The 14,394-nt window shown below is 42.4% G+C and overlaps 3 protein-coding genes across 19 annotated transcripts in view; 2 read left to right on the forward strand and 1 right to left on the reverse strand.

Moving 5' to 3' along the window:
- LOC119458861 (striatin-3-like) overlaps positions 1-14,394 on the forward strand; it is a 243,855-nt gene that overhangs the window by 134,230 nt on the left and 95,231 nt on the right. The gene's annotated exons all lie outside the window — the stretch shown is intronic.
- Positions 1-14,394, reverse strand: part of LOC119458038 (rRNA-processing protein FCF1 homolog) — a 151,436-nt gene that overhangs the window by 24,719 nt on the left and 112,323 nt on the right. The gene's annotated exons all lie outside the window — the stretch shown is intronic.
- LOC119458037 (retinoblastoma-like protein 1) overlaps positions 1-14,394 on the forward strand; it is a 171,554-nt gene that overhangs the window by 13,621 nt on the left and 143,539 nt on the right. For all 5 annotated transcript variants that reach the window (XR_007467846.1, XR_007467848.1, XR_007467847.1 and 2 more), the window contains exons 5-14: positions 1,449-1,569; positions 1,956-2,054; positions 2,935-3,070; positions 6,796-6,923; positions 7,421-7,597; positions 9,286-9,357; positions 9,456-9,495; positions 9,869-9,903; positions 10,655-10,711; positions 11,052-11,216. Coding sequence is in view for 1 of the 5 variants with exons in the window: in XM_037719834.2 (XP_037575762.1) it covers positions 1,449-1,569; positions 1,956-2,054; positions 2,935-3,070; positions 6,796-6,923; positions 7,421-7,597; positions 9,286-9,357; positions 9,456-9,495; positions 9,869-9,903; positions 10,655-10,711; positions 11,052-11,216 (1,030 nt within the window). In the remaining 4 variants the exon portion in view is untranslated. The remainder of the gene's footprint in view (positions 1-1,448; positions 1,570-1,955; positions 2,055-2,934; positions 3,071-6,795; positions 6,924-7,420; positions 7,598-9,285; positions 9,358-9,455; positions 9,496-9,868; positions 9,904-10,654; positions 10,712-11,051; positions 11,217-14,394) is intronic.

Consider the following 14,394-nt stretch of genomic DNA (forward strand, 5'->3'; position numbering starts at 1 on the left):
CATTGCGGTCAAGAAGCACATACAACCATAACTTGTACCAACCATATTGAAAAGATATTGCAACAAGCAGAGGGGAATTGTGTACAGTAAGCAGCATACGGAATTGCAGACCCAGACTTGCATAACTTGCAGCAGAAACCACAGGACTCCTACACAAGACTCAAGGAGTAGAAAAAAACAAAACAGAAGTTTCAACTCCTCCTTCACCTCGATTGTACACTCTGGGCTAATGTGAAAGGGGAGAAGCAAAAACTTCTGTACTTGATCTGTGTTCAAACCGCAACTTATGCAAACATGCATGCCAGAAGCCGTCGCATTGCTATTTGATATAAAGTTGTCACTTTGAAGAATCCCCCTTGTGAAACTTCTTGTTTAGTGCAGAACTAGGAAAATTGCTGGCTTTGAATGCTAATCTCACCTCTCCTGTCACATTCATGTGTATGTCTCTAGAGAAGATTGTCCTCCCAAATGCCTTTCTCTCATATTGGAATGCCTATATATATATATATATATATATATATATATATATGCCCCGCAAATCAACTCATTTTTGTTCTGTGCATTGTACGCACCATGTCTTAAACGTAATCTCACACTGAGTGCCTATTGGAGGCGTTTCTACCTCTTGCAGGAAATGTATGTGTACAAGAATTGCTTTCTGCTTCTTGCTGTTAACTTAACCGTGGCTTTCTGTTTTGCCAGTTTATTTGCTAAACTATTTATCTATGTAAAAGGGGGATACTGCATTACAAAAACATGGACAACAGATCGAATAAGTGGACAGGATGCGCTGCGCGCAGACTCACAACTGAATTTTATTGGGTGAAAGTTGACATATATACAATGAACAAAAAAGACTTCATCATGCTCAGTGGCCATCCAAAATGCTGCAGTCGCAATCTTGTGTCCAGAAATTGCCCTTCACAATCGGCAAGTACCATGGAAGGATCGCTTTTTTTTTCTCGTTTTTATAATATACGCCTCGGCAGACAACTCCCGTGTACGGTGGTGCCTATGACGGTACAAAATCTTAGTTCTTTCTAGAAGCGGAAGGTATACCTTCTTTGTCTCATTTTCCCAAGCCCTGCAATGCTTTGCTACGTGGGAATATTCGTCTGATGACTGGTCCTTAAAATGTTCTTTAAAACGGATATTAATGTGCAGTGTCCCCCTTTTACGAGATGAACATACACCAACTAGCCCAACCTGCCGCTCTACTATTTGATTATGGTCAAATTCACAGCGTGCTTCAATGCCTGCAGCAAAAAGCACGTACAGGTCGTTAAAGTTTGGTACAATAAATACTATGAGCCGAAGTGGTTTATATCAAAGTGGTTTGATGCGGTGCCTTCTTTAAGATTCACTTTTCTGAAAGTGCAATGTCTATGCTGTCCATTGCTGTTGCAGTTCAAAGCACTTGCAGTGTGTACAATCATTTGGCCTTGCAGAGAATTTCCCTGGATCTTGGAGGTGTTCTGTCTGAAGCCTTACAACTTCTACAAGATCACTGAGCCTTTGATCCGTGCTGAGAAAAGCTTGTGGCGAGAAGTCATCAAGCACCTCAATCAAGTGAGGATAATTTTTGACGGTATACATTGAGCGGGATATCGTTAGTGTTTACACTGGCTAGTGAGGCCTCTTGTCTGAAGTCTCTTGTGTGTCTTGTGTACATCTGAGATGTGTAATTGCACAAAATTTTACTTGCAACGGCAAATTATACTTGGTGTTTGCACTTATTTGTGTTGCATTGTCTCAAGTCTCTCGTATGTCATGTCTCATCACGCACAGAAAAAGGTGACACAACCAGCAAATAGACCCCTAGTATGTACTTCTTGAGGGTGTGAGAACTTGCTTATACAGCTTATCTGTCTTTGATATATCTGTCACTCAGTTTGGCATAAGTCTTCGAAGGATTTTTTTTTGTCCTGGATGCTGACAGCAGGTTTGCTATGCAGATTGAGGAGCAGATCCTGGAGTCTCTCGCCTGGAAAGACGACTCTCCACTGTGGGATGTACTGAGCCGCTCCCAGCAGATTGTGCCCCAGTGTAAAGAGGTGCGTCAGTTTCGTGCTTGCCTACTTGACATCATTTCATTGTGATGTAAGAGTAACTTTGGTTTTGTTTCATTACAGAGTACCCATCATTAATTTCTAGTAGAAGGTCACATTATTGTTGATAGATTGCAATTACTTCTGTCCCTAGCTTGGTTAGAGTCACTTTTGTGTAATTTTGTCTTGAGTTTACAAATAATTTATCTTTCCACATTGAAAAGCAGCTGTCCTGAGTGGGAATCTTACTGTTGCCATTACTGTTTTGATATTGTGTTACTGCTGATCTTATGACAAAGAGGTCGGCATTGAGCTTGATTACCTAATTTTTTGTTATGAGCAAATAATAAATTTGGCTTTGCCATAGTTGAAAATTGGGGTTGCTGTTATGGGTAAAAAAAATCATATTGCTCTTGTCACACAGGAAAAAATTTTTATTTTGAGCTTTATTATTTCAACTTTTGTGAGCTAGCACTAAGCTCGGTTTAACAGTGTTGAGTGCTTCCTCTCCTGAAGTGGCTACGTATCGCATTACTAAAGCTGCATTGCTTGTTTAGATGATGAGGAGTAGTCGAACGAGGAATGTCGCTTGAAGCCAGTGTTTCGACAGGGTGACTTGTCTTTGTCAGGGCAGCAACTGCTTTTCTTAGCAGCGTTTCTAAGCGATGTCCTGGCCCATTCTCCTCATCCTCGCCCTTTGAGGGTGGGGAAGAGTGAGCTTCGCATACATAAATATGATGCCAAGGAAAGCAGCTGCTGCCCTGATGAAGACAAGTTCCCCTGTCGAAACGTTGGCTTAAAGTAACATTCCGTGTTCGACTACTCCGCATCATTTCAAGATTGCACTTTCCTTTAAACTTCTGTCTTGTTTGGATTGCTTGTTTAGGTGTTTCCTCAGTGGCGAATTGAAATGTTTGAAGAATCTGAGAAGAATGATGACAATGAAACTCTCTCTTCTGTGGCACACCTTTCGCCAAGCAGATCACGAAGCGACCAGAGCCACTTCAGGTCAAATGAAACAGGTAAGTGTCCACAAACATATTTGAGATTGACATGATTTAAGAGAAAAAAAAAAAAAGAACAGACAGCATGAAAGAAAAGGAGTAGACACGGGGTAGACACCAAGACAAGTACTACTTTGACCAGTTTTCTTTTGTGCTGTGTCTGTTTTTTGTGCTCTTCAATCATGTCATAAATGCATCAACTAGGCCCTCTGAAAGTCCTTTTAAGTGCTTATTTGAGAATGTCATTGGCCGCTTGTCAGGGATGGTTTGAAATGAACCATCCGTGTGTCTGCTTTTCAGAAATACAGAGGGTTGTTTTCTGTGTCCCTTGTGTCAAAAGTTTTGTGCAGCCTTTAGCCATGGGTCTGTATGACATCTAAGCATGATCACAGTGCTTGTTAGTACAGCAGGTAAGCCCTTTGTTCCGGTCAAATTAGGAAGAAAACAATGAAAGCAATAACATGACATGCTCAGTGACCTTTCCACATGAAGAAGCATGGTGCTGTTGCAGCCTGCCAGGATGTATGAAAGAAATCGATGAAGGCATGCCACAATTTGCATAGGCCAGCATAATTTCTGCATAAATCTGCTAGACTGAAGAAGTTTCATGAACGAGAAAGTTGGCTTCCACCTCAGTGTAGCGTTAACTGTTTGGGTGCCAGGTGTTTTTCCAAAGTGTAACAAATTAAATTTCTGTCTAGGTAACCCATTAGCAGCATTTAAATTCGCATGCTATTTATTGATGATACATTGCTGAACATTTTAGAAAGTTCTAAATCTGAAAAATCAGACATGAAATTCACTGACGATTACAATACTCCCTAATGCAAAATTTGAGCGCAGCTCTATACGTGTTTTCATTTCACGTATATTGGCTGGTGCGGACAATTTGCCTCCTGCGGCACTTTGGAAACAGAGCGAAGTGTGGCGTGACTGCCTCGGTAATCTGGAGATCGCGAGAGCCAGTGAGTGGGTGACGTGTGGGTGCGATTCACAGCAGCCGCCGCAGACAGACCTCCCAGACGACGAGCGCTACTCTGGCGCCATCTCGTAGCTATCGTCGCCATACGCGTCGCCTTCTCATGCTTTCGCCGCACCCTCCTCCTCCTCCGCTTCCCGCCTCATGGTTCTGCTGCACCCTCATCCTCCACTGTCCTCCTCGCATCCGCGTTCACTCTTTCATTCTGCACTGTGCTCGTTCGCCCGATAACGCCGATGCTTGCTGCAGGAACGGGCGCCTAAGAGCTGCGCTCTAAAATGAAGACTTATGGTAGTTCATTGTTTTATTGGGATAATTCGTGTTCCTCCGGGAGCGTGGCATCGTTGCAGCTGTCATTGCCCATTGAAAATGCCTCATAATCATTGAAGTCTTCTGAATGATTGTTCATAAGAAGTTCTGTAAGTTCTGCATCGTTTATAAAATTTGCGGGGAAACAAGAGATGCGAGCAACACCGGCAGTTGATAAGCTTTGTTGCACCAACTGTCGTATAAAACCAAAACCTACCATAAAATTTTAGTTTAACCAACTTCTGAGCAAATGGCTCCACCAGTCTGCATATGTTTCTCTCTCGAATTGTCTCAGGCTTGGTCAGTAGTGTGCACTGGCAGCCAGACCAGATTATTTATTTATTTATTTATTTATTTATTTATTTATTTATACATACTGCAGCCCATTGGGCTTCAGCAGAATTGGACAAGAAGCATAAAAACACACACACACACACACACACACAAATTGAATCCTAATGATGCAAAAGTAACCACACTGTGTATAAAATTATTACAAAATCAGAATACAAGGCAATGAAACAAACTTAAATGAGAACAATGTAAGGTGCTTAGTTATACATTTGCTATACTATGCTAGAGCATTCAGAAATGCGGACAATAAGAATGGCCGAGTTGTACCAGGTAATGAGTTCCAGTAATGAGTTCCAGTGCCAGGTAACAGTTCCAGTGATCAATTGTGCATGGAAAAAAAAAGAACTGTATTAAAGTGTGTCGGTACGTGTGTAGAAAGCTGCGATGTTTAGGGCATGGTGACTTCGAGTAAAAGAATGGTTAGTAATTAAGTTACTGAAGAGATAGCATAACGAATTTATGAAACAATATAAGAACTTAGGTGACTCATTCTTCTGCCACACTGAAAGTGGTTGTAGGTTAGATGTGTGAATAGATAATAAGGGTGAGAAATCACGTTTATATTGTGGGTTTGTTGGGAATGGCACTAAAAATGATTAAGCGACAACAGTAGCCCACACCGGTTCTTCACAAAGAAAGCTTTGCAGTTAAAGAAAACCATTTCATGTAGTTCAGGAATAGAAACTTCTGCCTGGTACCTTTCCAAGGCATCCATTCTGGCATCTGAGCTAATTAGAAGGCCAGCAGATGATAGGTTATATTGTCTGCTGAAAGGGTAATATATGAAAGGGTAAGTCGGGCATGCAATTAAGAGTAGCACAAAGCTTACAAGGGAAACTTGTATGTATAAATAAAAAAAATCAGAGGTAAGAAGAAAAAAGAAAAAGAAATTGTTGGGCTTTAGAGATTGAACGTGGTACCCGCCTTTGTAGCTCAGTGCCGATGTCAGGGGGATGCAAGTTTTTCCCTTCTTGGTACTGATTCAGTTGCAGGCTCAGATAAGTACTTTGTGGACACGTGTGTGTACACTCGCGTAGTCGCACTATACTACCTGTCCTCATCACCACTCCTCATACCCCCCTTTTCCTCCTCTCCCTTCTGAGCAGAGTAGCAGGTGCAGAACCCAATCTCTCTACATTTCCTCGATTAATTTTCTCTCTCTCGTTGGGCTGCTAAGCACGAGGTCGCGAGATCGAATCCAGGCCAAGGCAGCCGTGTTTCGATGGGGGCGAAATGCAAAAAAGACCAGTTTACTTGGATTTAGGTGCACGTTAAAGTACCCCAGGTGGTCCAAATTATTCCGGAGTCCCTCACTATGGCGTGCCTCATAATCAGATGGTGGTTTAGGCACGTAAAACCCCATGCTATAATTTAATTAAATTTTTCTCTCTCTCGTGACTCCATAGCTATGCTGGAAGGAGAGCATACTTTTCAAGGCGCCATTAGTGCTAACCGGACAGCACTAAAATAGAACTATTTATGGCTTACACATGTTAGAACATAGGCTGCCAAGGTTGCTAAACGTGCTGAATGACAACATCATTGAACATGGAGAACATCGGTTTTCAGGAGTCATGTCATTATTTCTCCATATCCTGACTTTGAAGTGAAGCCTGCATTCGTCGTTTCCTTGTTACTGACTTAAAAGGATCGAATTTGGCCTAGTTGGTCTTGGTCTCGAATGGCAAATTGCCATGTTGTCTTATTTGCCTCTCCTCTGTGTGTGTCCATTTAGTGCTCAGCATGTCTTTTGTTCAAGACCTTGTCATTGAGGGCTTTGTAAAAATAGTAATAAAATTTTTTTTTCGCTTTAGAATACCACATTTTGTGTCAGTTTGTGTATGCCTAGATTGTTGCATGTGCATGTATTCTGCAAGCAATGGTTGTGCCAGAAACTCGATAAAATTTTTGTATCACTTTCTCCAATTTGTGAATTTTATGTAGCCGGGATTTGTGACTGCTGCGAAACTGCCCGTGTGGGGTCCAGTAGCTTTGTCAAGCGGTCCATCTGAAAGCTTTTCCTGCTGGCTTCCAGCATCATACGTTTATTACTATATTACTAACTGTAATATGCAATTTCCTTACTTTCTATCTCTCCAAGGGAGCTCTGCTGGTAGCTGTCATGGTGAGAGAGCAGCAAGGGTAACTGCCAGCCCTGCACCGTCATCACCCGAGGCGTCCAAAGATAAACCTCCACGTTGCGACTCCCTGGCACTTTTTTTTCGAAAGGTGTGGATGGTTCAAGTGTTTTTGGCAAATGATAAGCTAGGCCAGAGCGGTATGTTGCGCTCTGTCTTAACTTGCAGTGGGTCCCATCTGAGACCGTATTCTCAGTCAACCTTTTGGGGGGGGCATGCTTTCACTTTTGCCTTGGGCGCACGTCAAGGAACCCTAGGTGGTCACAATTAATCTGGAGTCCCCCACTACGGCATGCTTCATAATTATGTCGTAGTTCTGGTATGTGAAACCCCAGAATTTAAATTTCCTTTAAACGTCGCTCTACGTCTAAGTGTGAATTAAAGGGGAAAATGATGTTACAACTGGACCATGGTTTCGAACATAATGCGAGGGGCTTTCCTCAGGCTGGAAGTTCTGAAAAGAAAGAAAAAGAAACATATTTGTGCAAGTGTGGTACATTTTGTCTAAAAGAAAAGGGCATTTCTATCAAGCATTTCTCGTATTGACTACGCTTCCTAACGTGTAGTGCCCACTACAATCCCGAACAGGTCTATCACTTGGCGGCCGTGCGCTTCTTGGACATGTGCGAGAGACTGGGCATTCAGAAGGACATCCAGCACAAGATCTGGACCTGCTTCGAGCACTCCCTCGTGGCGCACATCGACCTGATGAGGGACCGGCACCTCGATCAACTGATCTTGTGCGCGCTCTATGTTGGCGCCAAGGTGAGAGACTCTATGCTTTCACGCTTCCTTGGGTGGGCCTTCGATTGGAATTGCAATGCCTCGCTATTATGAGGCACTGTGATGGCACCAGTTATGGCACACAAGTGCTCTCGTATCAGATGCCTTTTGTCTTAGATGCTTCCTAAAAATAATGCAACTTAAATGCAATTCTGTTAACTGTGTCCACACTCTGTATTTCTTGTTAACCTGGCTTGTAGATTTATTTATTTATTTATGATTTATTTTTTACGGGTTGTTTTGTTGCGGTCTTCATCAGCACTACTGTAGAACCTGATTGATATACGATCCCATTTGGTAAGATTTCCCAGCACCAGCGTTCACGATCGAGAACACAAAAACATGGCCCAATACAGTTACGCCTCTTTTTGTCTGGTTGATTCGTTCCAAGAAAGTGTGATCTATCGGCACTAATGTTAAGTGCATTGCCAAACAGCGATCGTAGTAGCCGCTCACCGCAGCAGCTTTCAGGCGGTACTCGACTGCCCATGTCATGTGAGAATGCCGCCGCGCACTCAGTTTACAATTTCAGTACTGGCAGATCTTCTCGTGGGTCGTCACAAGCCATATTCAAAGCTATCGCCGCCATCCATATTGAGATAAGCATTTTCACCTATCTGTGTCGCAGTGCGTGTGGCGTAGTGCCAGTGGAATTGTACTGCATGCTTTTAAAAGATAACACAACCACGGCACAGTTGGTCAAAAGTGAACGTTATGTTTCGCTCTGGTGGCATCGTATTCTGGCAAAGCCCACGAGCTCGATTTTGTTTCGGAAACACTACAAAAATGACAATGCGCGTCTCGGAATGCCCAGGCTTTAGCAACTCGCTGCGTTTTTGCATGCAACAATTTGCGCAACGCTTCTCTTTACGTTGGTGTCAACTACGGTTGAGTCTGCCAATTTTCTTTAGTCAATTCGGAGTGTATGTTTTCCGTTTGGTATATTTTTTTTCTCGTAATTTTTGTCCAAAACGTGTGAACGAGGTTCCGCTGTATACGTAGGTGCGCTTGCACAAAGCCGAGTTTTTTGTAGGGGGCGTATACCGTTTGCCAAGTCTGTAAAAAGCTTTTTGTTTATGTCCCCGTCATCTAGAATATGAAGTTTCTCTCTGTCAATTCGTCCATCTGTTTGTTTGCTTCTGTGTGGGCCTACTGTGAACAACACTTGGAGATATGAGGATCAAGATTGTTAGTTATGTCCATGTATTGTACAGAATTTACATGGTTTTTTGAGAAAGCTTGGAGTGGGAAGTGTAAGCATCAAATTCTCGTGCATATGTTAATAAAGCAGGATTTATATTGCAGGAATATTCATTATAAGAATTGAGCAAGATCTAGGCAATAAGTCATGGGAAATATGAGGACCTATCGCTCAGGCTCACTGACATATAGGGCAAGAAAATGGACATTGTTTTTATGTGGCTTGATTATGCATTGCCGATAAAATGGTGTTTGAGTTAAAAGCCTGCTAATGTTTCAACTTACACAGAAATTGAATTTGTTGCACATTGGATTCAGGGACCCAAAGGGTTAACTAGCGTTTATTTTTCATAGCACAGGAGATGTCAGCGTGAAATGTTCAATGGAGTGCAGCAAACTTATAAGAAAACTAATACATAAAATAAATCAGTCCTGCGAATGGCAGTCTAACGTTTTCTGTTGCTTCCTAGGTAACCAAATTTGCCACCAATTTCGAGACCATCCTAAACTGCTACAGAGAGCAGTCTCACAAGAAAAGCCACGTGAGTAAGACTTTCACAGTTGAGCGCATCCATGTTAACTTTTAGCATGCCACTTGGACATGGACTATCTCTCCTTTTTTCTTGCCTGTACTCTGCAGGTGTATCGCAGTGTTTACCTGAGACGGAATGCAGGGCATGGTGAGCTTCACTTTTTCACTATAATACATTAATTATAGTACAGCGATAGTGTTCTCGCATAACAGATATTGCTCTAGGCAGTTGGGAATGTGCGGCTGTTGGTAATTGGCAATCAGCTGCAGGCTCGTCCTTGCATACACACTATAATGTGGCAATGCCTAGCTGATGGACTGTAGCAGAGAATGGTAACGCGATTGTGCAGCAGACGTTTATGGGACACAGTGGCTTATTTATGTAAATCAGCTTGGCGCAGCTGATGCATCTGTTGGTTGCTTTACAAATAAACTGGTAAAAAAAAGGTGGCAGAGTTCATGATGTCGCCTTGTCGCTCACTGTGAGCAATGCATGAAACTTGCGTTTCTTTTTATTTCAGAGGAACGAGGCGACATCATCAAGTTCTACAATGATGTAAGCATCGTCAGAATTTTACTTTATTTTTTTTTTCACTCCTGTAAGAAAGTGTTTTGTGTGTTTTCTTAGGCATGGTTCAGGTGCAAAACAACTGCAAGTTTTATTTCACATTCACATGAAATTACTAACTGAAGCTTAAAGTTATTGAAATGTGTATGGGCTGATTTATAACTGCACACTCTCCAGCTTATCATCACATAAACCAGTTTTGTAGTAGTCATATGCTAACATCTGGTGAGGCAAACACATATAGTAGTTGTAATTGACCTGAATGTGCCTGAAGACTTGAAAGTTTAACCTAAAGTGAAAATGTCATGAAGGATGCCTCAGCAGAGCTTGCATGTCACTTGATGCCCGTGACATGCAAGCACTGGCCTCCCCACTACATATTATAGTTTTCTCACTACAGCTCTGCCATCCCCCTATTTTGACTTTTTCATGCAGCCCGGTTATAACGATTATCGGTTATAACAATGGAATTTTCGTGGCACTTGAACATTATTATACAGTCAAACCTCAATATAACGAAGTTGTACTTGCAGCGAAAAACTTCGTTATATCGAGAATTTTGTCATATTGAGGTTTCGTTAATTCAATAGGACTAAGATGGGGAAATAAAAATAGTTCGTTACATCGCGAATTTCGTTAAATCGAGGTTCGTTATATCGAGGTTTGACTGTAAGTGGGTTCGATTGTATATCAGAGTTACTAGTCACGAAGGTGAGAAGTGAAATCATATAATTTGCAGGTCTACGTAAGCCGGATGGCTGAATTTGTCAAGAGCTTCCGTTCGGGTACAAAGATGGTGAGTTTTTCGTTATCTTTGTGCAGATGATTTGTATGCCAACTAAGACTTTGTTACTGTACAGTACTTCATTAGTCTGAAGATCTTGGTGAAGTAAACTGCAGGTCTTGTCGGTACCGTGGCCGACTTTAGAATGTTGGTTCAAGCCGACTATCACCGCGAGGTCCTATTTAAGTTTATGTTTGAAGTTCGGTTGCGGCCATTTATATCACGTTGCTTTGTCTTACTATGCCTTACGACAACCCTTTTCCAATGTAACAACGAAAAGGGGGGGCGGGGGAGGAGCTGCTTGAGTTGTCTGATATCGGTGTAGCTTTAAGGAGCCAACCGTTTGTTGCAGAATGAGATTGTTTGCCTGACGCCCCTGCCACGTGCCAAATACATGCTCAGCTCGCCGAAACGCCAGGTTTCGCCCAACATAAAGCTCTTTGTGTCACCGCTGAAGGCTGACCACTTTGCGACACCTGAGCGCCACACTTACCACTTCAACCAAAGCCCAGCCAAGGTGAGTACATGTTTACAGTGGTAGTCGCTGTGGGTTCTTTCATCTCTCAGTGTTTAATGTATGTGCACATCAGCAGGTGTGTGAGCTAACCTAACCTTATGAAATCTTTGCAGTTGCCTTGGGTAACCAAGTGGCCATTGTTCAAATGTCCCTTCATCGTCTGTAGCAGCAATAAAGTACTTAAAGGGCCCCTCACCAGGCCACATGGCCCTCCTCACCAGTTTTGGTTATATGCGGGAAGTTGTTACGTGCCCTGTAAGGAATGTTCTACCGCAAGAATTTTTTGAATTGGTGCAGTAATAGCAGAGATAGGAATGTTTGAAGTGCAGCGAACCCATGATTTCAGGAGGTGACATCACCACCAACACACACTCTCTCCACTTGCCCCGTCTAGCCCCTCCACAAGCGACATTCCTTCCGTGCGTTCTCCCATAGTGGATCCGAAGGATTGCATGATTAATATAGCGGAATCTCGTTGATACGATCTTTACGGGAACCGGAAAATAAAGCGTATCATCCGAAATTTGTGTTATCCAACGTATTATGTAGCCAAATTTTATTATCGGGAAAAGAAAAAGAACTGTATTATTCTGAAAAACATATTATGCAGAATCATATCAGTGATATTTCGCTGTAAGTCACGGGCCCCACCTTCTTTTTTTTTTCTTTCTTCTCTCACGCATTTTTGCTGAGTGGTGCACTTCCGGTGAACGTCTCGCTCGTGAGCTGTTGCGTTTGTCTTGTTTCGCGCAGCAGACGATTTTGCATGCTCTGCACGAGAACACCTGATTAGTGGTATAAGTCAGTGGCACAGTCACGTGCACTGATGCAGGCATGAGAGGATGAAAGAGCATGATCGCGGCGCTGGGACATGGTAGAAAATTACATAGTTTCACCCTCAGTGTGTACGACTGCACGACGTAGGAACAAGCAGACGAAACAGAAGTACATCTCTCTTGCTACGATACGAATTACACACAGACATTTGGTTTGTATGTTTTATTTCTCTAAGCTTTAATTTGTTGATTGAAGCAACAGATTAAACAAATAACTGATATTGCCTTGAATAATTCAAGTCACGTGTCACTGTGAGTGACGTCACAACATTACCATGTACGTAGGCGCACTTGTGCGTCTGACTTCGACTCTCCAGCTGGGAGTGTGGCTCCCTTGAGAAGAAGGGCGCGCTGCATTTGGTTTGAACTTTCAGCTGTTTTCGTGACGCACAGTGGTGTGATACTTTCCAGATGCGATTGTCAGTGTGCATTCTATACAGTCTCCCGCAGACGCAGCGGCTTGTTTTCGCTAAATTAAAGCAACTACCAGTGACTTGTGGCCTGTTAAACTATGATTTTCATATTCAGGGGGTGAAAAACTATAATCATTCGTTGAAAGCTCACTTTTTTGAAAAGTTCTTCAGCTGCCCTTTAAAGTCTAAATGTTTTAAAATAAATTCCCAAATTTGGTAGGTTATAAATTTGTAGCTCTGCAATAAGAACAGCTATCGCAGTTCTGTAAACTGCATCTGCTGAGCATCCAAAGTATACAAATTTCGTATATCAATTTATATCTGACGTGAATTTCTTACATTGTTTACAAGGGTTTTTAGCCACTCACATAATAGTGGTTTATTTGAGAGCCATGTATAATACATCAATTTTGTCTGCTTTAGATGTACTATTAGCTGCAATTTAAAGAATTAGGATATCGTTAGTCATTGCTAAGTTACACATTTGTAAACTTTATAGTTTCGTTTCCGGGAAATTGTAATTTTCAACCATCTTTATTAAAAAATTTACAGCTTAAATCAAAAATCTGCTTCCAACAGTCGCTACATTTTAACTTTTTTCTTTTAAGTACAACAAACATCTTCAGATTTGATGCACTGGTTGCCAAGAAAAATGATTTTTCCTTTTTCATGTATTTAGATAGGAGCGCCCGAGCTAAAGCATTAAGACTGTCGGTGTTGAAAAAAGTTGCAGTTTTGCCCGAAACGCAAAGCATCAATTGCGATAGCAAATTATTAGACAGCTATACGAAGTAAGAATAGCAGTTTTATCGACCGTGTAAACTCTTAAACGTTCACTTACTAAATAAATTAAGAAGCATTGTATCACACGCACACAGGCACACATAAACACATTGCGCTCGATGAATGCGGGCACTCACTGCCAAAACAATGGCGTGAGGAAGAGTAGCAGCAGCAGCGAGCGAATTCACCTTCATCCTGCCTCTCGCTTCAACGTGAACTAAGCGGTGAGAACACAGCGCACACAAAGCTATCAACCCTCGGCACACCTACACTCTGTACTCATTGCAGATCGCTTTCAAGATACGGCCTTGCTCAGCCACGCCATACACAGCCGGTGGCGGAGTAGAACGTGTTACTGTGGTGGTGTTACTGTGGTGTTACAGTAGAACGTGTTACTGTTTAAGAATGGAAGTTGCAGTCTTTTCTTTGTGTGGTTAGTTTTCACAGCCTGCTCAGCCAGCTCATCTATCACCTGCCAGGAGTCTACAATAGAGAGGAAGTGTAGTGACGGCATGTAGTGCAACAGAGGACGACGAACACACTGTACTCATGCCACGCAAGACTCCTTTATTCCAACGTGCACTCGCATTTATACACAGTCAAAGATGGCGCCATCTCTTGATTATTAGACGCACACAACTAAGCGCACCTAGTGTCGAGGAAGCACTTGATAAAGTACGCCGCCACATTTAAGCTTGAAGCTGTCGCATACGTTGAGGAGCATGGCAAATGGACAGCTGGCCACAACCTCGGCGTCGATAGTGTGCGGTGTCGTAAGTAATAAAATACCAGAGATCTCTAACGCCATGGATGGAACGTGCTGGCGAACTGAGCGTAAGCAGCAGTGGTAGCGATAGTTAGGGTGAGTAGCCAAGCACGTGGTGTGAATGAATAAATTCATTATGAAAAGGATAGTGCTCACTTCCATTGGGGTTGGTGATCACAGAGGTTTATGGCAGATTTCGTACTCATTGGAAAAATTAGACCAAATGGCTTGGTGCCCTATAAGTGCTGCACCTCGTCAAAATCGCAAAAGAAAATGCAGACCTTACACAGGTTTATAAGGTAACTGTTATGTTTATTTCTTGTTAACCGTGACTTCGTCTCTTTTATATAACAGTGCTTGTTTACTAGCACAAATTCACT

Source organism: Dermacentor silvarum, chromosome 7 (genome assembly GCF_013339745.2).
Source record: "Dermacentor silvarum isolate Dsil-2018 chromosome 7, BIME_Dsil_1.4, whole genome shotgun sequence".
Lineage (NCBI taxonomy): Eukaryota > Metazoa > Arthropoda > Arachnida > Ixodida > Ixodidae > Dermacentor > Dermacentor silvarum.